Source organism: Coenobita brevimanus, unplaced genomic scaffold (assembly GCF_032717465.1).
Source record: "Coenobita brevimanus isolate Jiangsu-jjx unplaced genomic scaffold, ASM3271746v2 jjx.HiC_scaffold_2596, whole genome shotgun sequence".
Classification (NCBI taxonomy): domain Eukaryota; kingdom Metazoa; phylum Arthropoda; class Malacostraca; order Decapoda; family Coenobitidae; genus Coenobita; species Coenobita brevimanus.
Genome location: NW_027643540.1, coordinates 26,782 through 49,913, shown reverse-complemented (window position 1 = coordinate 49,913; position 23,132 = coordinate 26,782). Strand labels below are relative to the sequence as shown.

The 23,132-nt window shown below is 39.6% G+C and overlaps 1 protein-coding gene across 1 annotated transcript in view; it reads left to right on the top strand.

Moving 5' to 3' along the window:
* Window positions 1-274: 274 nt before the first annotated feature.
* LOC145389910 (neural-cadherin-like) overlaps window positions 275-23,132 on the top strand; it is a gene marked incomplete at its 3' end in the record, with an annotated part of 42,484 nt that continues 19,626 nt past the window's right edge. Inside the window, 13 exon segments of the mRNA XM_080265025.1 lie at window positions 275-397; window positions 5,865-6,053; window positions 6,350-6,666; window positions 12,496-12,688; window positions 13,938-14,099; window positions 15,010-15,162; window positions 15,164-15,226; window positions 15,428-15,531; window positions 16,245-16,406; window positions 18,546-18,742; window positions 20,318-20,507; window positions 21,375-21,517; window positions 22,240-22,335. Coding sequence (XP_080121151.1) covers window positions 275-397; window positions 5,865-6,053; window positions 6,350-6,666; window positions 12,496-12,688; window positions 13,938-14,099; window positions 15,010-15,162; window positions 15,164-15,226; window positions 15,428-15,531; window positions 16,245-16,406; window positions 18,546-18,742; window positions 20,318-20,507; window positions 21,375-21,517; window positions 22,240-22,335 — 2,092 coding nt within the window.

Genomic DNA, 23,132 nt, shown 5'->3' with positions numbered 1-23,132 from the left:
GACTTCATTAAGTTTTTCTTCCACTCTATTTGCATACTGTTGTAGTGATATCTCATCTGTCCTATAATACTCCACTGTTTCCCACTTTCCTTGTTTGTTGAAGTTTGTTGAAGGTGACATTTTAACTGTAAAGATTACTGACCTGAAAGAAGAATGGTGGGTGACGATAGTTTACGTGGGGGTGGAAGGAAAAGAAAACTATGAAGAAAATAAAAAGTTGTATGAAGTACTGCTGGAGATAAAGAAAGAAGTGGCAAACAGTAAGTGGATAATAATGGGGGACCTGAATGCCCATATTGGTTTAAATAATGAGAGGGTGAACAAGAACGGACAGATGGCATTGGACTTCACAGAAAAGACCCAGCTTAAGATAAAGAACTGGGAGCTGGAAGACCCAGTAACATGGAGTGACAGAGGTATAAAATCAGCAATTGATTATATAATAATAAGTCATGAGGTTGAGACATATGGGTGCAAGATATGGAAAAATGAGAATGTTGACATTTCTGACCATATAATGATTGCACCCTCTTAGCCCATCTTTCCACTCATGGCGGAAAACAGGAAAGACACGGAAGACCTTATGGAAATAGCTGACAGATTTGGGAGGGAATGGAACCTAAGATTCAGTGCAGGAAAATGCAAGGTGATGGAATTTAATAACAGGGAGAAGAACCAGTGGGTGATGGGGAACAACGTAATGGAAATAGTAGATAAATATACGTACTTAGGTATAGAAGTGAGTAAGGAAGGAATAGGAGGGGAGAAACAAAGAAAGATTAATGAAGGGAAAGCTCGGAAGATGGCAGGCATGATTATAAATGGAGGGTGTAGAGTGATTAACAAGTATAATGTGGGTAAGAGTCTGTGGAAAGGAATAGCAGTGCCTTTTGTCTCTATGGATCGGAAATAACAAACTACCAAGATGGAGATATCATGAAACTGGAAAAAGTACAAAACATAGTGGGTAGATGGGTCCTGGGGGCCCCAAGATGTACGGCAGTAGAAGCCATAAGGGGAGACATGGGCTGGAGCACATTCAAAGAAAGAATTGTGAAAGGAAAATTGGGGTTCACAAAGAAAATAGAAAAACTCAGTGTGGAAAGATGGGCTATGAGAATGCTGGAGGAAAGAGGGGCAAGATCATCATGGGGGAGAGAAATTAACAGATGGAAGAGGAGAGAAAACCTGGCAGAGGTTTGGAGTCATATAGAAGGCAAACAAATTAAGAAAAAGATTGAAGAGAACGGATTGAACAGATGGAAAGTGGGGTTAACAGGAAAGGTGACTCTGAAATGGTATAAAAGAAAGCAAAAACCAGAAGGGCTAAACTGGCATGTAGGAGACTGGGGAAGTAGACTGTTAGTTAAAGCTAGGACAGGTACTCTGGAAGTGAATGGTAGAAATAGAGAGGAACAGGACAAGAACTGCAAATTTTGTGAGGGGATAAAAGAAACAATAGAGCACCTAATTGTTGAATGCAACAACTACAAAGAGCAAAGGGAGAAGTTAATAGCATCAGTAGTAGCGGTGATAGGAATGGAGGAATGGCAGAGAAGACTTGAGGAAGAAGATGGGGGGATTTGTACAGTACTGGGACTATATGGGGATAAGGAAGAAACAGGGAGAATATTGAAGTTTGCTAAAATATTTCTAACACAATGTTGGAAGAAAAGGCAACAGCAAGAAGGACAGTAAATAAACATATAAAAAAGGTAACGAAAATTGAAGTGTGATCAAGAAAAGAGAAGAGGATAAGGAGCAAGAAGAGAAGGAGGACCTACGAAGCGATACAAAGCGACAGAGGTCACAAGAAGAAGAAGAAGAAGTGAGAACCTGTATTTTTACACAGGAAAAATACATAAAAACCTGAGAGTCCTGGGTTCGATTCCCGGCATATATATTGGTAATTTCTCTGCTCAAAACAACCGGACCGTGAGCCTGAGGCAAAGCGCTATTGTTTTTGGAAATTAAAGATGGAAGGAGAGGAGATAAGAGGTAGAGGGGAATTAATTTCTTTTTTTCAATACCACTTGTATTAAATAGGAGGTTCCCAAGTATACTATTTCCTCTATATATGGCTGTTGTAATTCTACCAGTTGTGTTCTTTCTTCCATATATCCTGTGCAGTCTAATAAAAAATGTATCAAGTCTTGTTTCTGCATTACACATTGGACAATTTGTCTCAGTTCCCTTGAATCTGTTTCTATTTGCTAAATTTAGTGTATTAGATCTGCATTTAAACAGGATTATGGAGGCTGGTGAATTATCATATATTTCATCTACTCCACCTATTTCTTTCTTCCATTTTTTATATACTTCTAAGCTTGATTTATTTTCCATGTCTTTTCCCCACCTTTTTGTGTCCTCATCATATATTTTCCTGGTTAGTTCATCTTTTGTTATATTTTTTAACCCTTCTGTATTTAGGTCAAGATCTTTTAGTGCCTTCTCACATTCCCTCATCCACTTACTCTTGCATTCCCTCAGCTCTTCTACAATTTCAATTAATAGTGCATTATTTCTTCTCTTTAAAATACCTTGGAGATATTGAAGCTTTGCCCTCTTTATTTTTGTTTCCATTAGTGATGCTCCTACTTTGCCCCTCAGGCAGCCTACTGCAGTGCTCATATTACCTCCCAGCATTGTTCTATACACCCCATGTTCTATTTTCTGTAGTTTGTCTATTTCTTCTTTATTAAAATCAATTACTCCTGCAGCATACAGAACTCCAGGGAGTGCTAGGCTCTTCCAGTAAGTTTTACCGATTAAAATTTTATTGCAGCTCCTAGCCATAACAGAGTAGGTTAAGTTTGCTAGTCTTTGTGCTTTCATAATGATGTTTTCTTTATGTCCTTTAAAGCAGTCTTTAGAGTCCACTACTGTTACCCCCAAATACTTAATTGAATTTACCACTTCTATACCCTCTATTTCTGTTGGTTTCTCCTTCATATTGAATATAATGAATTTACTTTTGGCTTTATTTATTTTTAGTCCACAGGTTTTATTAATATTTATTAACCTTCTAATGTTAGCTTTGGCCTCGTGTGCCTAACAGAAACACAAAAGAAAATTAGCAATATAATATTTAGTCAAAATATATGTGTTGTAGAAAATATGAGAGATTTAGAAGAAAAGAAGGGAGGGGGATAATGATTCTGTACAAGGGAAATCAAGGGATAGAAGTCAGTAATGTAAACACTAAAAATACTGATATGATACATGCTAAATGTTCAATAAGAGGTTGGGAGATGAAACTGATAGTGGTGTATTTTGCTGTACATGATAAGAATAGAAACAAAGCAATGAGGGAAGAAATAGAATCTATCATTGAGAGAAGTGAAGAGCCATTAATGATAGCAGGAGATTATAACGGGCATGTAGGGTTTAAAGGGGAACAAAGATTAGATGATAATGGAAGGATGATACTAGATTGGATGGACAAATATAGGCTTATAATGTTAAATGAAGATCAGAAATGTCTATCTATCCATCTGTCTATAGCCCGACGCCCTAATCCCGCAAAGGGTGGCTGCAGACAAAACCCCTCCAAGTTGCTCTGTCACCCACCATTTGACTACCCTCCCCCTCCCTCATGTACCTCTCAACTCCATCCCTCCACCTCATCCTCGGTCTACCTCTCCCTCCCTCCACCTCACCTACATACACCCTCTTAGTCAGTCTTTCATTCTCCATTCTCTTCACATGTCAGAAATGTACAGGAGAATTTACATGGTGTAGGGAAAAACTAAAAAGCACTATAGATTATACATTGGTCAATGATAAATTATATGATAAGTATATAAGTATGAACACTGACGAAGGTAAAGAGTTTTTTGATTTGTCAGATCATAATTTAATGGATATAAAAATAAAAGCAAAGAAACGAAAAACAATTCAGAAATACGGAATGGATAGTAAGAGAATATTACAAGTCAGATAATAAATCGATGAAAAAGTTTGAAGAAGAATTGGAAAAAAGAATAAAAAGAGAGAATATCAGAGACATAAAAGATTTAGAAGAAAGGATGAAAAACTCCCTGTACTGTTGTTTGCAGATGATACTGTGTTGTTGAGTGAAGACGAAGGGGAGCTGCAAGGCTTGGTGGATGAGTTTGGGAGAGTGTGTAAGAAACGGAATGTACAGGTGAATGTAGGGAAGAGTAAAGTGATGGTCTTTGAGAGAGGTGAAGTCAGTGAATGTACAGCGAGGTTGGATGGTGAGGAATTGGAAAATGTGAGTACGTTTAAGTACTTGGGTAGTGTGATGAGCAAGGATGGAGGTTTGGAGGGTGAAGTGCGTGGAAAGGTACAGCAGGGAAGAAAGGTTGCTGGTTCTTTGAAAGCAGTGATAAGAAATAGGGAAGTGAGCATGGAAGTGAAAAAGTTACTGCATGACAGTATTGTGATACCAACTCTAACGTACGGAAGTGAAGCTTGGACGTTGTTGGAAGGACACAAGTCAAGAGTGAGAGCAGTGGAAGTGAGTTATTTAAGAGGAGCCTGTGGAGTCACATGGAGAGACAGGCTGACGAATGAGGATATAAAGGAGCGTTGTTGTGTGGATGTGGATGTGGTAGGAAGCGTTGTGAAGAACACACTGAGGTGGTTTGGCCATGTGGAGAGGATGGAGGGTGAAAGACTGACGAAGAAATTGTATGTGAGTGAGGTGGAAAGGGGAAGAGGGAGGGGGAGGCCGAGGATGAGATGGAGTCATGGGGTGTAGAGGTATATGAGATATGGGGGTGTGAGTTGGGAGCAGGGCAGTGAGATGGCGGGGGACAGGGCGACTTGGAGACGATTTGTTTGTGGCCACCCCAAACGGGATTGAGGCGTCTGGCAATCTGTACTGTGATTCAATCAGCCATACAAGTCACAAGAGTTAGCAGTGATTATAATGACTTTGTAAATGGCAGAAACCCAACTTTGGTTGAAGTTCTTTATCTCTCATGTACATTAAGATCTTAGACTCATAGTGTCTTTCTCCAGGTTATTCATGTTGTCTCACTAGGAGCCATGTACTTTCAAACTAAGGAGAGCCACAACACCTTCCTTTTGCAAGTTTACCTTGTGTATTGTGCATTAGTATAATCATTTATGTTTGTCATGTGGAGTTTTGATATTAAAAAGGTATAGGATATAATAAAGAGGCAGTAAATTATTAAACCTTTTTTGGGCAGGGAACTCCTTCAGCAAGAATAATTCATGAGGTGATAGCCAGATTCCCTGTGAGGATTAATTGAGATAGTTTTATACCCAGGTGTTGGACAAGGATCTCCTTCACTTGAAAGATTGTTGGCAGTGACTAGAATTAAATATTTAAGTGTCATCCTGTCCCACAGTGGGTTAAGCTTCAATATGCAAAGTAAATGGCTAAGGAAGAGATGTTGGGGAGCTCCTAAGAGCCCCTGGTACCTCACATCGTCTTGCTATGCAGTCTTTGCAGTTAACTTTTACCATGCCTATGATGTGATTTTTTTTACTCTTTTTTTTTTTCATATCCGTGTACATATACATAACAGCCCATTCATTAAGACCCAGTGGCCTTCCCATAGCCCGGCAAACAGCATGACATACCTTTACATATCACAGTTTGGTAACACAAGGCTGATTTGGTATATGCTAGAGGTATCCCATGCAGTACTGATGTGATGGAATTAGCTGAGATCTGTTCATGAAATTTCATTAAGTTTTAATGTACACAAAGAAGAACTGTCTTTCCTACTGTATATTCAGATCTTCAAACTACAGTATTAGCAGTGACTGAACCTAACAAAGGCAGTTTTATTCGAATTAGAAAAAGGCTCATGTACTTAGAAGAGACAATACCTCTTCATAATACATCTAATTTTCATTGAGGGCAGGAGAGTGGGCATACACCTCTGCAAGATGTTGAGGCAGCCATCAACCATGTGGCAGGTGTGGGAGTGAGGGTGGTGTCCTTGGAGGCAGTGGCAGTCTTTCTGGGACGTGGCAGGAAGGGGTGGAGAATTTGGCTGGCTACACACTCGCGCCGTCCACTTGACCAGTTGCTCCTTCTCCACCGTAAAAAGGTAAAGACAAAGCATGTCATTATCATCATCATTGTTGTCATTTTATCATCAGCATCTGCATTAGCATCACTGTTGTCATCACCTATGCCATCATGATCATTGACATAATCATCATTACCCATATTATTATTAACTATACTGTATATGGTTTACTGTGCACACAGATAAATAAATAAGTAATTAAGTAAAAAATAGAGAAATAAATAATAAAACAAGAAAGCTCACATAATGAAGATGCTTTAAAATGAAAAAGACACATACAGTAATTGCACTGAAGGAGTTAACACCACCTACAGATCTCAGTTGACTCTGGAGTGGACATTGCCGAGGTGGGAGTAAACACCTGCGTCAAACCAGCACCAAAGCAAGACTCAGGTGAGGGACGTGTGTGGGTGGTGGATGCAAATAGGACGGCTCTGGTTACTCCTGTGCTCGTGACATCAAGAAGCACATGCGCTTGCCTCACCTCACATGTGCAACTGTCACCCCACCCTCAGGCCTCACCACCAGCTGAGGCACAGCCCAGTGTGGCAGCCATCACACACCCTGTTTCTTGCAGACCCAACCCCTGTCTTAATGGAGGACGCTGTATATTGCATAATAGATGTCCCAGGTACAATTTGCAAGATTTTTTTGTTTTCCCTTTCAGTCCAAGGATGTTAAAAACAGCAAGTGTCAGTACTGTTTTACTTCATTAGTCGTGTAGGAGCCTGAGACAAGGTTATCATAATCTATCTATCTATCTATCTATTGCCAGACGCCATAATCCCGTAAGGGGTGGCCATTAGACTGTTGAGTTAGTTGTTTTAAGGGGAGGGGCACTAACCCTCCGCCAACCCACTTATTGACACGTAGGGAGCACGTATGGTTTGGTTATATGGTTACCACCCAGCGTTGTAAATGGTTTCTTGGCATACAGGAAACCATTAGGCTTGTCACTCAATGTAAAGCTACCTGTAAGGGAAAGAAAAGCAATAAGAAGTGACAGGAAAGATGGGAGAAATAGGAAGAGAGGAGGGCAGGCACAGAAAAAGAAGGATAAATACTTCTTTAAATATTCTAGCACATACCTCTGTACCCTCTTTTTCTCTCTCTCTGGCCTCCCTATTATCACTTCCTAGCACACTGAACACAACTAAATTCTTCCTTCTCTTTTCCTTATCCTCTCTCTCTTCTAAATTTTCCATTACACTCTTAAGCACCTTCTCAGTAATATTAGTTACCAATTCTTTCATTTCTTTCTCCTTTTCCTCCCATCTTCCATAAATGGCACTCATCTTTTCCTGCAGCTCTATGTGCTTCTTCCACACCTCATCCAACTTCTCTTTCATCCCCACTGTACTTTCATCCTTTCCCTCTCTTTCATTCCAATCCTTCTTCATATATCATTCTCCTTCCCATCTCTTCCTGCTCCTCTCTCACTTTCTGTAGCTCTTCCTTCATAGCTTGGGTCTCTTCCCTCATTTCTTCACATTGGTCCATGTTAATTTTAACCCTGGGTTTGCAGGCATTACAAATAAACATCATACCTTTATACCCTCTTCTTGCATGTGACATACTTCCCTCCTTTTTTCTTCCTCTTCTTCACACCTTCTGCAAAGTTCCTTGTAATTCACTTTCCCAATAAATCCACATTTCTTGCAGTTCTTCTTCATTGCCCCTCTACCTCTTATCTCCTCTCCTTCCATCTTTAATTTCCAAAAACAATAGCGCTTTGCCTCAGTTCAGTTCAGTTCAGTTGAATGGCGGAAGTCTTGCCTTGGTATCGGCACTTCCTGATGCAGTCTTATTGTGGTCTTTTCGTGGTCTGGGTCTTTTTCTTATGGCATTGAGTCCTTTATTTTCTTTTCCCTTATTTTCCAAAATCTGTATAACATTGATTTATTTTCTTCTATGTTGCTGTTATCGAATAATAGTGTTCCAATAATATTCTCTTCATCTTGCTGGTACGGACGCTGTAATGCATGATGTTTTTCTCTTTCCTCGTTGTAGGCAGGGCAGTGTAGGATGTAGTGGTTCAGATCCTCGGTGTTGTATCCACACATAAAGCATTCTGTTGATTCATTTCGGAATCTTCTTCTGTCTCTCAGGTTCATGTTATTACTCCTACACCTGAAGAGAATGACTGATGCTCCCCTGTTGTCATATACTTTCTCTTGTCCACCCATCTCTTCTCTCCATTTACTATACATTCTCAGGCTCACTTCTTCTTGCATCTCTTGCTTCCAAACTTTTGTATCCCATGCTTGCACTTTCTTCTTTATCTCATCATTTGTCACATTGCTTCCTCTTATATCCAACATTCTTCCTCCCTCTATTAGTCCTTTTATCCATCCATTCTTTTTAACTTGCACACTCATCTCTCCCACAACTCTTTCAATCAGGTCATTCCCCTCCCCTCTCAAGATATACTGTAGATACTTCAGCTGACTTTCCATAATTCTTGCTCTCATACTTGATATTCCTATTTCTCCCCTTAAGGCTGCTTGTTGTGTATAGCTTGGGGCTCCTAATATCTTCCTACACACACTGTTCTCTATCCTCTGAAGTCTGTCTATCTCCTGCTTTGTGAAATCTACTACACTGGAGCCATACAGTATTGCTGGGAGGGCTACGCTCTTCCAGTATGTTTCCCGATTAACAGTCTCGAACAGCTCCTTGCAACTATGGAGTATGTCATGTTTGCCATTCTTACTGCCTTCTCTATCACTGACTCTTTCTGCGCTTTGAAGAAGTGTCTACTATCATTAATTGTAATTCCTAAGTATTTCAGCCTATCACTAACCTTTATACCAGCTATCTCCGTTGGTTTATCTTTCATATTGAATATTATGATATTACTTTTTTGTTTATTTATTTCTAGTCCGCATTCCCTGCCTGTTGTCATCACCTGTTCCACTACTCTTTCTGCATCTTCTACATTGCTTGCCAACAGCATCCCATCATCAGCAAAGAACAGAGATGTTAGTTTAAAAGCCTCATCTTTAAAGCCCCTATCTAGTTCTTCTAGTCTCTGAATTATTTTGAAGGTTATTAACTTGAATAAAGTGGTTGAACCTGTACAACCTTGCCTTATACCACTACTTACTGGTATCGTAAGGTCTTCTCCCTCATCCAACTTCACCTTGGTTTTGTCCCCCTTATATAGTTTTGTAATAATATCTATTGCTTTTTCACTTATCTTGTAATCCTTTAGTAACTTTACCATCAAGTCTCTTTTAACACTATCAAAAGCTTTGGCAAAATCAACTGATTTAACTATTAAAATTTTTCTATTCCTATATGTCTGTTCTATACAGTACCGGTACCTCAGAACAAGAATGTTGTTTTCTACTCTACCTCCTGTTGTAAAACCTACTTGAGTATCTTTTCCCCATCCATTTCTCTTTACGTGTTCTTCTATGCTCATACTCAATACTGCCATCATTAGTTTGTAACCTGTATTTGTTAGTGCTATAGGCCTGAACTCATGAACTTTAGGCTTCTTAGCTTTAGGTATCATGACTGTATTTGATTCCCTCCAACCTTCTGGTATGTCCGCTGTTTCCAGTGTTTGTTTCATTGTGTCGATTAATGTGCGTAATAATACATTACTTTCTAGGAAAACTTTGTAAAATTCTGGTTTTCTTCCATCTGGGCCTGCAGCTTTCTTTGTCTTCATTTTTCTTAGACAGTTTTTCACATTTTCCTCATTTATTATCTCCTCTTCCATATAGGACACATCACTTTTAATTTCTAATGCCATGTCTAAGTGCTCCCTAATTTCTTCTCTACATAGGCCTATATACTCCATGCCTCCATTTTCCTCACCTCCCCTTCTAACTACCTGGCACTGTTTCCCTCTCTCTATCCTCAATTTAATAACATCCCTGTCTCTAATATATTCCTGCCTTTTTTCTCCATTCCACTCCTCTCTAATGTTATTTAGGTATTTTCCATATACAGCCCTCCAGTATGTCTCAACTTCTTCTTTTACCCTTTCTCTGTCTAATTTCTTGTTACCTTCATCATATACATTGTCCAATAGACAGGTTCTGTTCTTTTCCTTCTCTCCTTTCAACATCCGTATATATTTCCATGTGTTCTTACCATTGCTTTTATCTTCTTTTATTTCCTTTGCCACCTTTTCTTCATGTATGCTCATCTCTTTTACGATTTTTAACTGTACTTTTTTCTTTTGTTCCATGTACAGGTTTCTCCATTTCTCCTGCTCTTCTCTATCAACTGCATTCCTACAATTCCTATTTAATCTTCGTCTTTCCTTAATCTCTTTTCTAATTTCTTCTGTGAACTACACTGGTTCTTCTTCCCTTTCTTGTTTCCCTATATTCTTCCTCTTATATTTACCTTTGAGAACACTCTTTGCGATATTAACCATCCTCTCTTCCAAATCCTTTATATTTTTCACCTTCTCACTTACAATATTTTCCTCTAATTCTATCTATCTATCTATCTGTTGCCAGACGCCTCAATCCCGTTTGGGGTGGCCACAAACAAATCGCCTCCAAGTTGCCCTGTCCCCCGCCATTTCACTGCCCTGCTTCCAACTCACACCCCCCTCTCTCATATACCTCTCTAATTCATCTCTATATTTCTTCAAAGATTCTTTATCTGATTTGCAGTAGTCTCTGCATACCCAGTCTTTCCTATCATAGGTTTTCCCTGCTTGTCTAACCCTAAGTTGAATTTCCATTAAATTATGGTCTGATATATCTATTTGCTCCTGCTCTTCATCTATCTTCATACTTACATATTTATCATAAAATTTATCTGAGACAAGTGCGTAATCTATCACACTTTTTTGGTTGTCCCTTGTCCATGTGTATTCTCCTTGACAATATATGTCATCATTAAGCATTATTAATTTATATTGCTCCATCCAATCTATGATCATTCTACCATTATCATCCATCCTTTGTTTTCCTTTCAATCCAACATGACCACTGAAGTCCCCTACTATCAACAGTGGCTCTCCTAGGCTATTTTCTAATATATTTTCTATTTCTGTTCTCATGGAGTGATTTCTCTGCTTATCGCTAACACTAAAATATACTACTATTATCTTTAATTCCCATCCTCTAATAATTCCTTTACATATAAAATGTCTCTATTTTTTGTATTTACTTTGTTGAAAGATATTTCTTTCTTATCTTGGTGCTGCATCATTATCTCTCAACCCTTTCTATCATTCGTCTCTCTCATTTCTTCTATGATATTTATTCTGTTACTGAAGCTTACATCTCTAATTTTCTTTTGTGTTTCAGTTAAACAGAGTATAGTTCTGCCATCTGCTAATGCTTCTGCCTCTTTAGCCTTTACCTTTGATAATCCTTGAATGTTAATCACCTTAATCACGATCATAATCCAGTAAATTTAAAGGTAGATTACCAGCCTACTTTCTATTGCGTGTGGAAGGTGGAGTCACCCATAATCCACTCATTTGATGTGCTGCCTATTTCTCCCTTCAACTTTATCATTACTTTTCTGTGTCTGCTTTCCTCTATACATATTTCTTCCCATCCATCCTGTTACCTCTTAATTTTTCTTTCACTTCAGGTAACTGTACACTGAATGACTAGTCTAATGGTTTCCTGTAACCCAGGAAACCATTTACAGTGCTGGGTGGTAACCATACAGCCATATAACCAAATAGTGGGGCCTACTATGATGCCTCCTATAACTGGGGTGGGTGGGATGCAAATGCAGTGTCCATCCAGGAACCAAACCTCCACTCTCATCCCTACACCATGCTGTGATGAAGTTCTTCTTAATGGAACATTGATTGGTAGCATGGGATGACCCTGCAGGGCCAGTTGCTTGCCTATGGTTGAGGGTTTACTTGGCCAGACAGACCAGGGTTACTTAACAACAACAACTTTCCTTTGTAACATTATCTGATGGAAAAGCATACAGTCACCTCTTGGGGTTCATACCTATGGAATGCCATCCTTCTGGTTCAAGTGTTCTAACTCCTCTCTAGTCATTCAGTACAGTGACACTTCTTCATATTATTATTTACTACCACCAGACAGTTATATTTACTGTAGAAGAAACTTTTCAGCCAGAGAGGTAAGATATCCTTTTTTAACTCCTACACTACAAGAGATCTGTCTTTACTAAACAGTAGTCATCTTGCATTAAATATGATAAAATTCATTGACAAAAATGTACTGAATGAGTTACTTCATCAGACCAGTGATATGTTATTTGTGTTATTTTTGTTACTTTCAGATAATTATATTTGCCTTAGGACACACTTTCTGAGCTGGAGGGGTTAAATATACCCTTCATTGACACTATTTACCATGGAACTCAGCCAGACTGAATGCAGTTGTCTGGAAGCAGCAAAAAAGTACTGTATTATAAAAAGATGTTACTCTGCAGAAAGGATAAATAGAGATTGTTTCTAGTATAATATTTTAGCTTCTTGCACATTCTCCAGATGCGTCTGCCCAGAGGGAACCAGCGGGTCGGCCTGTAAGCAGCTCAGTCGGAACTTTCGAGGTAAAGGGTGGGCGTGGGCAGTTCCTATCCAGCCTTGCACACATGCACACATCTCTGTTGAGTTCCGCACTGGTCGGGCCGATGGTCTGTTCCTGCATGCTGGACCAGCAGGGGAGGCAGACCACACTAATGCAGAAACAACACCCATTCAGGTGGGTAAACAGTAGTAACAACCAATTTTATATTGTATCATTCAAGGCACAGTATTGTACTTTGAAGGGGCCTAAGTGTAGGCTACCATTGTTCTACACAGGTTAGGCTGAAGTTATGTTATTGTATGCCGGATCAACACATGGGGTGGACCACAATGACACAGAAATACCCCCTATTTAAGTAGGTTTTTGTTGTTATATTTATGGCCTGATTTGGAGAATGGAAAAGGAGTCAGGGGTATTTAGGATAACCAGGCAGCTCCATCATCTGGGTCTGTTTGTGCCACCACATGAAGGTATCCATCTCCAATGCCTTCAGGTAATTAAGAAAGTGATAACAGCAAATCCCATATTACCTCATTCAGGATGCGGGGGTCCAAGGCATAGCTATGCTTGTGCAGTGCATTAAAGAAATATCAGTAATCTCTCAGCTTTCCAAATCCCACAACTAAGATCCAGGATCATCAGTACACTTTTCACCAATACTTGGTCACTTCTTCCATCCAATAATCTGAATTTAAAATGTCTCCTTCTCCAAGCATAATTTCTAGACAGAACATCTTTTTTGGGGATACGAAAGAATGTTCAGACAAATTATGAGTTCAAAAAAAAAACTTTAATAGGTGTTAAAGCAAAACTTTTTCAAAATATACACTGGCAGATCTTGTTACCACTTGCCTAGTTTACAAATACCTAACACACCTGTTGTGATACTGAGGTAAATGAATCTCTGAGTCCAGAAATTCAATTTTTTATTTGGGATTGATTATGAATTGTTCTGAGGCATAAGGAACTTGCATTTAACATCATTTGCATTGTCTCGGCGTATTTTGATCTGTACTTATTAATATTGTATTGTACAATTGTTACTTTTTTTTTTTTTTTTTTTTTTTTTTTTTAGGCCATTCAGTTCTTGTATTTAAATCTCAAGTGATATCTTGTGTTCATTTATTTCTTTCATTTTTATTTTTAATGAAGCAGCCGCACACATTATTTCAGTTCTAGACTTGTTTATGAAAGTAAAAATTTTTAAAAATGCTATTTGTATTGAGTCTGTCTTTTTTTGGAATTCTGAAATATTTGACAATGAGAAGTTGCTGAAGCACTTTTTGCATATTTTATCACTGCTTAATATCATCATTCAAATTTTTATTCACAAACTTCCTCCTACTCCTCCTCCTCTACATCATCATCATATCATCATCACCAGGAACTTCATTCCTTAAAGTAGTGCTTGCTACAGGAGGATGTTGTGAGTGTGCAGCTGGTGGGGGGACAGCCTCAGGTGTTACTGGACTCAGGCAGTGGACCCGTGTTCCTGGCAGGTCCACACCTTCCTTCACTGGCAGACTGGGAGTGGCACAGGCTGGATCTCATTTGGGGACCACAGGTAGGATATCGTAATGGCTTACCATACATTTAACAATCATAGATAGATAAGGTAGCAGGAAACTGAGTTAGGATGATGAATGAAAGATTTTGAAATACAGATGTGCAGTATATTACAGTAATCCCTTGATTATCTGACATAATAGAGCTAAATGCATGTCTGGGTAATGGTTCCATTGGGATAATGGACTTCTCCCCTGACCCCCTTTCGTACATAACCTAATTTTGGAAGCCAGTGTTAGGTCACTTCAGTACATCGTACAACACTTGTTCCTGGTGTTTAACACTACTCAGTCTGGTCGAACTGACCTAAAAATGCAGTGTGCACACAAAACATAATGGTAAAATGAAATAGAATCATGGAATAATAGAACAAGAGCATGGTACAGTATACTGTAGTAAGCTAGAAAAAAAAATCGTCAACACTCATGATTCGACCATCCCACATCAGTCTTACCCAGGATCTCCTGCTTCTAAAGAGTCAGCACTACCCTCTTCCGTTTCCTTGGTGAAGGGGCCATCATCACACACCCTAGGAAGAGGCATGCAAGGAACAACAATGCCTGAAGCAGGTAGGGAACAACCACAAAAACCAACATGTTCACTGCCAAAACAACTGTCTGGGAGGAGCTGTTTACTACACAATCGCCACCTAGCAACAATGATAGCACCACCAGGCTATTCCTGCCCAGTCAGATGCAAAAATGTTCGTGCAGCCATAATTTCCATCTGGATGCAAGCATTTTGTCTGGATATTATGGAAAAATGTACAAATAATGGTTTCTAACAGCCAGATCACAACATCCAGGAAATGGATTGTCAGGGTAATGGCCGTCCGGATAATCAAGAGATTACTGTATTTATTTATTTAGTTATTATTTGCTTATACAGTATTTATTTCTCATTTTCAGAAGGTAGAAATTGTTGTAGATCGATGTGAGGGTGGTGGAGAATGCAGAGTGGCTGGTCCACTGCCACCACAAGAACGCGCCTTGAGTGTGTCAGCGCCTCTGCAGGTGGGCGGCCTGGCTCACCCTCCCCCAGAACACCTCCAGCATGCATGGGCCAGCACGAGTCACAGATGCTGCATTCCTCGGCTGCATTAGGAACTTACGAGTCAATGGAGAGGTAACTGGTGCAGTCTGGTAATTTAGCTTTACAGATAACAATGGACTTAATGGCTAATTCAGTATTTGTACATCATTTATTCTGGATCGTACTCCACCCCATTACAGTATTTAGCAGTAAAAATGATGGTGATGATGTTGATGTGAGTGTGAGATGAATGTTTATAATCAGCAATGAATGGCAGTGTACTGTGTGTTTCAGCTGAGAGACCTTGGTGAAGGTGTGTTGGGTGAGGACAGTTCCCCAGGTTGCCCTGGCCAGGACGCCTGCACACTTGCTGGACACCCTTGTCAAAACAATGCTAGGTAAGTTATTCATAAATTAATTGAGTATGTATACCATCCATGAATTAACCATTAACCTCTTTGGCATATATATGGATAAGAAAGTCTACAGACATACTTTGAAAATTATGTGATTTCAGAATGAGCCTTTGCATTAGGGAACTTGAGGAGATTTGCTTTGGAAGACTTTGTAACTAGGAGTGCAGCCATAAGGTTAACAAGGTTGAAATTGGCAAGCCTGGAATACTGTATTGCCTTTCAGAGTGTATGATAATAATTTATGTTGGCTATGCATGTACTGTACAGTAGTAGGTAAATATGTGTATGTCCATTGTGCCAGACAGCACAAGGTACTATGTGTCTATGACGTGCAAGTAATCAGTAGGTAGTATTCTTTTCCCTGGGATATGGGAGTACGTTACAGTTTAGTCCTTGTTGTTTATTAATTATTCCAATATATCCCAGCTTTTTCCATACATTTGGTAATATAAATTGAAGGATACAAGCATATAAATTTTATAGATAACATGGAAGATTAATATATATATTTATTAAAATTACTGTGACTTGACAGCAAAGAGGAATGCAAAAATAGGGAACATATGGCAGAGATTCTTTCGTATACACAGCTGAAGACAGCTCACTGTCCCACCTTGTGATTATATAAGATTTGATACTGGCATTAGTGTAAAGTATAGTTTCATTGCTCCCTTCTAAATTTGTCTTTTCAACAGGTGTGTTGGTGTGGGTGGGAAGGGGTCATGTGAGTGTGAGTCAGGCTGGGCGGGTGAAACCTGCATGCACCACACTCAGCCTGTCTTTTTTGCACACAGCAGTTACGTCAAGATGGCACTCACCTCTGTTCCACCTCCACATACCACCTTCCTCCAGCTCAGGTGAGATCAACTGGCCTTTGGTCATAGTCCCTTCCTTACTAGAACTACACTTGATCATTACATACCCCCTCACACTTGCCCATATTCCCACACTCTTAACTTTATCACCTGGAACTACAGTACACTATATAGTCCATTCCAGATTAGAATGACAGTTACCCATATGGGTGATGTAGTTTGAGTGAGAAATATGAGTAAAATTCTGATATTGGAATGGACTGTGTTGTTGCCTCAGTCCTTGCTCATTGAGCAGTTGAGGAGCTTTTTTACTAGGTCCTTTTAATTTATGCAAAAATAAGAAAGCAGTGATTAAAACTCTAAAAATATTGTTCCATAAGGAGTCAGATATGTGATAGCCCTGTTTACTACACAACATAAGAAATCTTTTGACACTGAGGTGGTTTGGACATGTGGAGAGAATGGAGAATGAAAGACTGACTAAGAGGGTGTATGTAGGTGAGGTGGAGGGAGGGAGAGGGAGGGGTAGACCGAGGATGAGGTGGAGGGATGGAGTTGAGAGGTATATGAGGGAGGGGGGGTGAGTTGGGGGGAGGGTAGTCAAATGGTGGGTGACAGAGTGACTTGGAGGCGTTATGTCTGTGGCCACCCTTTGCGGGATTAGGGCGTCGGGCTATAGATAGATAGATAGATAGCTTATGTTGTTTTAGCCCGCTGCACCTTGCTTATAGGCAAGTTAAGGAGCCACAGCATAAGAACCCAGTTATTTGTGCAGAAAATATAAACAAAAGGTTCAAGCTCTACTAAAAATTGTTTCATCCATAACTTATCAAATGAAATGAAATCCTAAGAACTACACCAACCATTTGATTTATGCAGAAGTAGAACCCAAAGACTGAATCCTTTCAAAAAATAATCCTGTTAAAGAAAATGGAATTAAGAGAGCCTTTGTGTTTTAAAAAATAATCCATTCAGAGAAAGTAAAAGAAAAAAAAGGTCTGTTTTCTTTTTCTGTAACTCACAAGTGCCTGTAGGATAAAGCCAGTTCAATTCATGTCAGGTTAAAAAAATGAGTGAAATCTGTGTTATGTTCATCTTTATACATTTCTTTTCCTCACCAAGTCATTTGTTTCATGAAATTTCTTTTATTTCTCCCTCTCATGCTCTCATTTACCATATCCAGACATCTTTTTGGCCTTCCTTGCCTCCCCTTGTCCTCAGACTCACACATATATGCAATACCCTCCTCTCCTCCTAGTTCATAATCATTCTGTCTTTATGACTATACCATCAAAATGCTCATCTACCCACTGATCAATAGAAGGGCCATGCAGACAGTCTTCATTATTAAGTCACGGATGTGTTCCAGACTGTTACAACATTTTCCGTGTAGTTGGTGATGAAAATTGGGGAACCAGGGGAATTAAGATTTATAGGTTATAGTGGATTTTTGATTGACAAATTAGTTTTCCATCCATCCATCCATCATCCAATCCTACATTGCCCCATGAGGAGTGTAGGAGCCGGCAAGTTGGTCCTGACATTTAAGATGAGAGCGATGTTTTACCATTATTTACTGTAGACCCATTCAACCAGAGGAGATGCTTTATATTTTATTCTGACAAATACCTAGTGATTTATTCAGCTAAGGAGAGATGCCTTGGGGTGGAAGGGTTAGAAAAAGTCTCCATTATCCTGCTGCTGGATAATGTCAACTGTATTTTATTCTAGCCAGAAAATATGTTATTAATTTTTAAAGAGACATGTAAGGATGAAGAGGTTCTTACTGTATAATAACATGAAAAGAGGCAACATACAGCAAGGGGATATGGTAAAAATATTTTTTGTAAGGTTGTGGACATGGGAACAATAAAAGCAGAGGACTTTAAAAATGTTATTTACACAAGCAGGTCCTGTTATACAAGTATCTGCTATACAAGAAACCAGTGATATGAGAATGGGCAATTTAGACCCGATCTCAGTTATGCGAGCAGGGTCAGTTAGCCTAACCCTATTTTTCTCTTAATTTATGTACTCTGTTATATGAGTTTCACGATCCTTTTATTTTGTTTGATATACAAGTGTCTGCTCTTTTGCTATCCAAGCAGTCTTCCATCAACACATCCCACTCATTTAATGGGACCCAGCTGTATTGAGGACTCACTGTTATATATTTGTAAGGTTTCGTACGTGGGAACACTCTGGTCAGCTGGTGTGGGTGGGGTCACAACATGGGCGTGACCTGGCAGCGCTACACCTGGTCAGTGGGCGGGTGTGTCTGAAGCTGCTGCTACACCCTGCTGCACTCACACACCTCTGCCTCACCCAGGTCGTCCTTACTGATGGGCAGTGGCACACCATATACAGTATATCCGAAGGTACTGTGTAAGGTTTTAATTTCAAAATTATAATAATGTGGTATTAATAATAATGATAAATAATAATAATAATAATAACTAGGAAGCACTCAAAGAGCGCATACCTCCGCCAATGCATGATCCAGATTTGGATCCACCCCAAAATTTAATAAATTCTTCCTTGGCCCATGGCCCACCCTTCCACTAAACTTCATTGATATAATTGAGAACTTTTGGAGATACTGTCTGGACAGACAGACAAATGTAGGTGAATATACAACCTCCTTCAACTTCATTGGTGGCGGTAATAATAATAACTTTATCATCATTGTTATCCCCATGTTTTTTTCACTTAAAAATAGAATGAAGTAGGATGCTGATGCAAGAAAAGAAGAAATATGAAATTAGGAGAAGTACCAAAAGCATGCTTAGTGAAATGGGCCCGACATCCATAGAAAAATAATATTATTATATGAATAATATTAATGTTTTTGTGAGGGCAGAGTGTGTGAGTGAATAGTGATGATATAATGAAAACAGTGCCAACAACCAGAATAATGGTGTTACATTTGTGAGGATAGAGTTTGTGAGTGAACAGAGATGGAAGTGAACCAGAGTGACTAATTATGCTGATGATGATGATGATGCTGGCTATGTGGAGAGGATGTAAACTGAGAGACCAATGAGGAGAGTGTATGTGAGTGAAGGAGAGGGGAGGAGAGGGAAGGGGAAATGGAGGATGAGATGGAGGGATGAAGTGGAGAGGTATATGAGAAAGGGGGGTGTGGGCTGGGGGGAGGGCAGTGAAATGACAGGGGACAGGGCAACACAAGATTTTTTTTTTCAATATACTGTATCTCAAAGTTCTCCATACAACTGGTACTATACTACAAGTTAGGGAAAACTAGTAAAGCTCCTTTATAGGTAGCAGTGGATCTGTAATCAGTAATTTTTATATAATTTACTGATAGAAATCCAGTTAGAGAAAGTTGTGTACAAATGTGCCATGGTTTGATTGCAAGAGGCCAGAGGTTTTTCTTTAATTTGTAATGTTGTCAGGGATGTAGGATGGTTTCTTATGACTTAAATTAACTGGATTATGGAAGTGTAGTTATTAACCCTACCAAGCCCTGAACTCTGTGTGGCTTGCAATGGGGCAGCAAAAATGAGGCTGTTACTAATTATTTTTTACCTAATAAAGACTATTTATAACTAGGACTTACTGTCCAGATCTTTCTTTTGTAATATATGATGTTTGTCAGGCTGCCTCAGTGACCTGCAGGTGTCTTGAGTGCCCAGACGCATGTTCTCTCTGTCTCTTCCAAAAATTTAGATGTTTAAGTTCACTGATAATTAGCCCTTTTTCTTTCTTTTTTTTGTATCTCACTCATGGTATGTGTCCAAGTGTCTAGACATACAATAAGATCTCCTTAATCTCTTTTACAGTGTGGATCTGTTTGAACTGTGTCACACAGCCAAAGACCTCTTCTCTCTTGATGGAGCAGTATTATATCATGGTTGTATGACTAGATCCGTGTGTTTGGTAATTTGGACCTTCTTTTTTGTTATATATGTGTTCCTCCAATGATGTTTAAGGTTGCCTGGATGACCTACGAGTGTCTGGAGTGCCACTGCCCCTGCCACCTCTGGTTAACACATCAGCCCTAGCCCAAGCCACCATGTTCACTAGTGTGTCTGCTGGCTGTACTGCCCCACCAGCCTGCAGTAATGTCACCTGCCTCACCCCTTTCACCTGTATTGATGTCTGGTGGAGGCATGAATGTGGGTTAGTACAGTACTTTATCTCTCTTTATCTGCATGTCTCATTCTGTCCACATCTGTTAGTTTGTAATATATTCCACACTAAGAAATACACAGTGTGAGGAAATTAAGAGGAAGTTCCACATTAAGAAACAAACATTGTGGACAAATTAAGAGATTGCATGGCTATTGAGAATGTTAGTGGGGTAATGCACATGGACAGGTCAAAGTGGTTTGAACACATGGTGAGAATGTGTGAGAGCTATTGGATGGGAGAGCTGAATGTGGGAGGGATAGCCCCCATTGTTAGACCAAGGAAGATGTGGAATGAAACTGCATGAAAGGGCCTCATGCTTAGAGAACTTGACCAGAATTCTTTACGAACAATGAAAGAAAAGGTTGACTTTGGTGAACAAGGAACACTGGATTACAGAATGTATGAATGTACAATATTTCTTAGTCTGTCTGTCTGTCTGTGTCTCTTCACTAGCATGATACTGTTTATACTTTCATCCTCGCTCATAGGGTTATCAGACACCAGAAACCAAACCAGAGTGAATTAAGTATTGTATTACAGGAAAAAAATATGACAAAGCAAAATTATTCTAGAATATAATTAACTGTGAAGCTACATAACGTGGTGAATGTTTTTGGCGTATCCGATAGAGCCAGGATTCCGGGGGCTTGAATGATGAGTGAATGGAAGCGTGGCCCATTGGATTGGGCAATTTTGGGCTGTCTGGACATTGCTACTCCTCACCCTGCCTTTGGGTGGGAAAGGAGGTCCGGATGATGATGATGATGATGATGATGATGATGATATAATTAACTGCTGTGAAGATTTATATGTCCTGCAGAGTAATTAAAATAATTGTTAACCATGGACCTTCAGGTGCCTAGAGGGATCAGAGGTTACACGAGAGGGTGGGCACTGTGAAGACGTTGATGAGTGTCAGTGGTCACCCTGTCTTAATGGTGGAACCTGTGCCAATGCCAGCCCAGGGTATTTTTGCCACTGTCCTTCCTCCTACATTGGTGAGACCCAACATACATGCTGCTTATTGCTTTATTGCTGTGTGTCTCAAGTTTTGCCAACTTTCATGCTTCCCAGTCTTTTGACCAAAAGAGCTTGACCATGTTTATGTACATTTACGTAGAGTGAAGGAACGTTGTGGGGTAGATGTGGATGTGGTTGAGAAGAGTAGGAGAAATACACTGAGGTGGTTTGGACATGTGGAGAGAATGGAGAATGAAAGACTGACTAAGAGGGTGTATGTAGGTGAGGTAGAGGGAGGGATAGACCGAGGATGAGGTGGAGGGATGGAGTTGAGAGGTATATGAGGGAGGGGGGGTGAGTTGGGGGAGGGTAGTCAAATGGTGGGTGACAGAGTGACTTGGAGGCGTTTTGTCTGGAGGCACACTACCTTTGTGGGATTAGGGCGACTGGCTATAGATAGATAGATAGATAATTTGTGGTCAGTAAACTCTAAATAATATAATCCATGTGGCCAGTAAATATATAAAAAGACATGAATATATTTAAAATACAGTTTCTTATAATTTCATTAAATATTTCTTAATAAAAAAAAATCATGTTCTGATATGAAGCTGTATTTATACTGTATATGCAAAGAGAAAATTAATAGGTATTCAAAGGTATACCAAATTGTGAAGGAAGAGGTACTACAGGGTCCTTTAAGCTAATGATAACACAGCTGCTTCCCAAGAACAGAGGCAGTGACTGATGTGTATTGCAGGGCAGCACTGTGAGGCAAGGTCAGTGGTGGAACATGGCTTCACCCTCTCCCTGGCGACACTGGTGGCTTCACTGGTATGGTTCTTCATACTCTTAGGTCAGTACCAGGTTTAGTTGCTCATGAGTTACATTTTGTCATCATAATCAACAGTAACAATATTAGCATCTCACTCTCACAGTTATAAATATGGTTAGTAAGATTCATCATAATAATTGTCTTCATCATCATAACCTTTTTCTTGCTGTCACTAAAAGGGTGATTTGAATACCAGTAAGCATCATGATCCTTATCATCACCCTGTCTTCACTACAGTAGTGAGATGGATAGGCTTTAAATATGAATCATCATCATCATCATCAAATAGGTATTTTAGAATAAAGGGGATACAGTATTCTCAGACTGTGCATATTTTTAACCCTTTCATATCAGATGATACTAGCCCTTTCTTTTCCAGAGGTCTTCCTTAAGCAAAGCATAAATGATCTGCCAGTAGCAAGAATAATAGTTAAAAGATGTGCTTTTACTGGAGTGGTTAAGTTAGATTTATTTAAATTCCCCTATTATCAAAGGCCTTTCTCTCACCATCCACTGCTCTCGGGTGACTGTAGCCCTTTTCTCTCTTCCTTCCTTCTTCTCTTCCATCCTCTTCTGTCTTTCTTTCCTTCATTCCTTCCTCTTCAGTCTGTCTACAGGTGACTCTGCACTGAGTGACAAGCCAAATAGTTTCCTGTACTCTAGGAAACCATTTACTACACTGGTAACCTTATAACCAGTACCACATTATGGCTTCGGGTAGTTTAGTGGGTAATTAAGGCGCTCCAGTCTAATTGAGCCTGTAAAGATGTATAGCAGGGATGAGTGAGGATGGTCGCACTCATCTTAAAAGTCAGGAC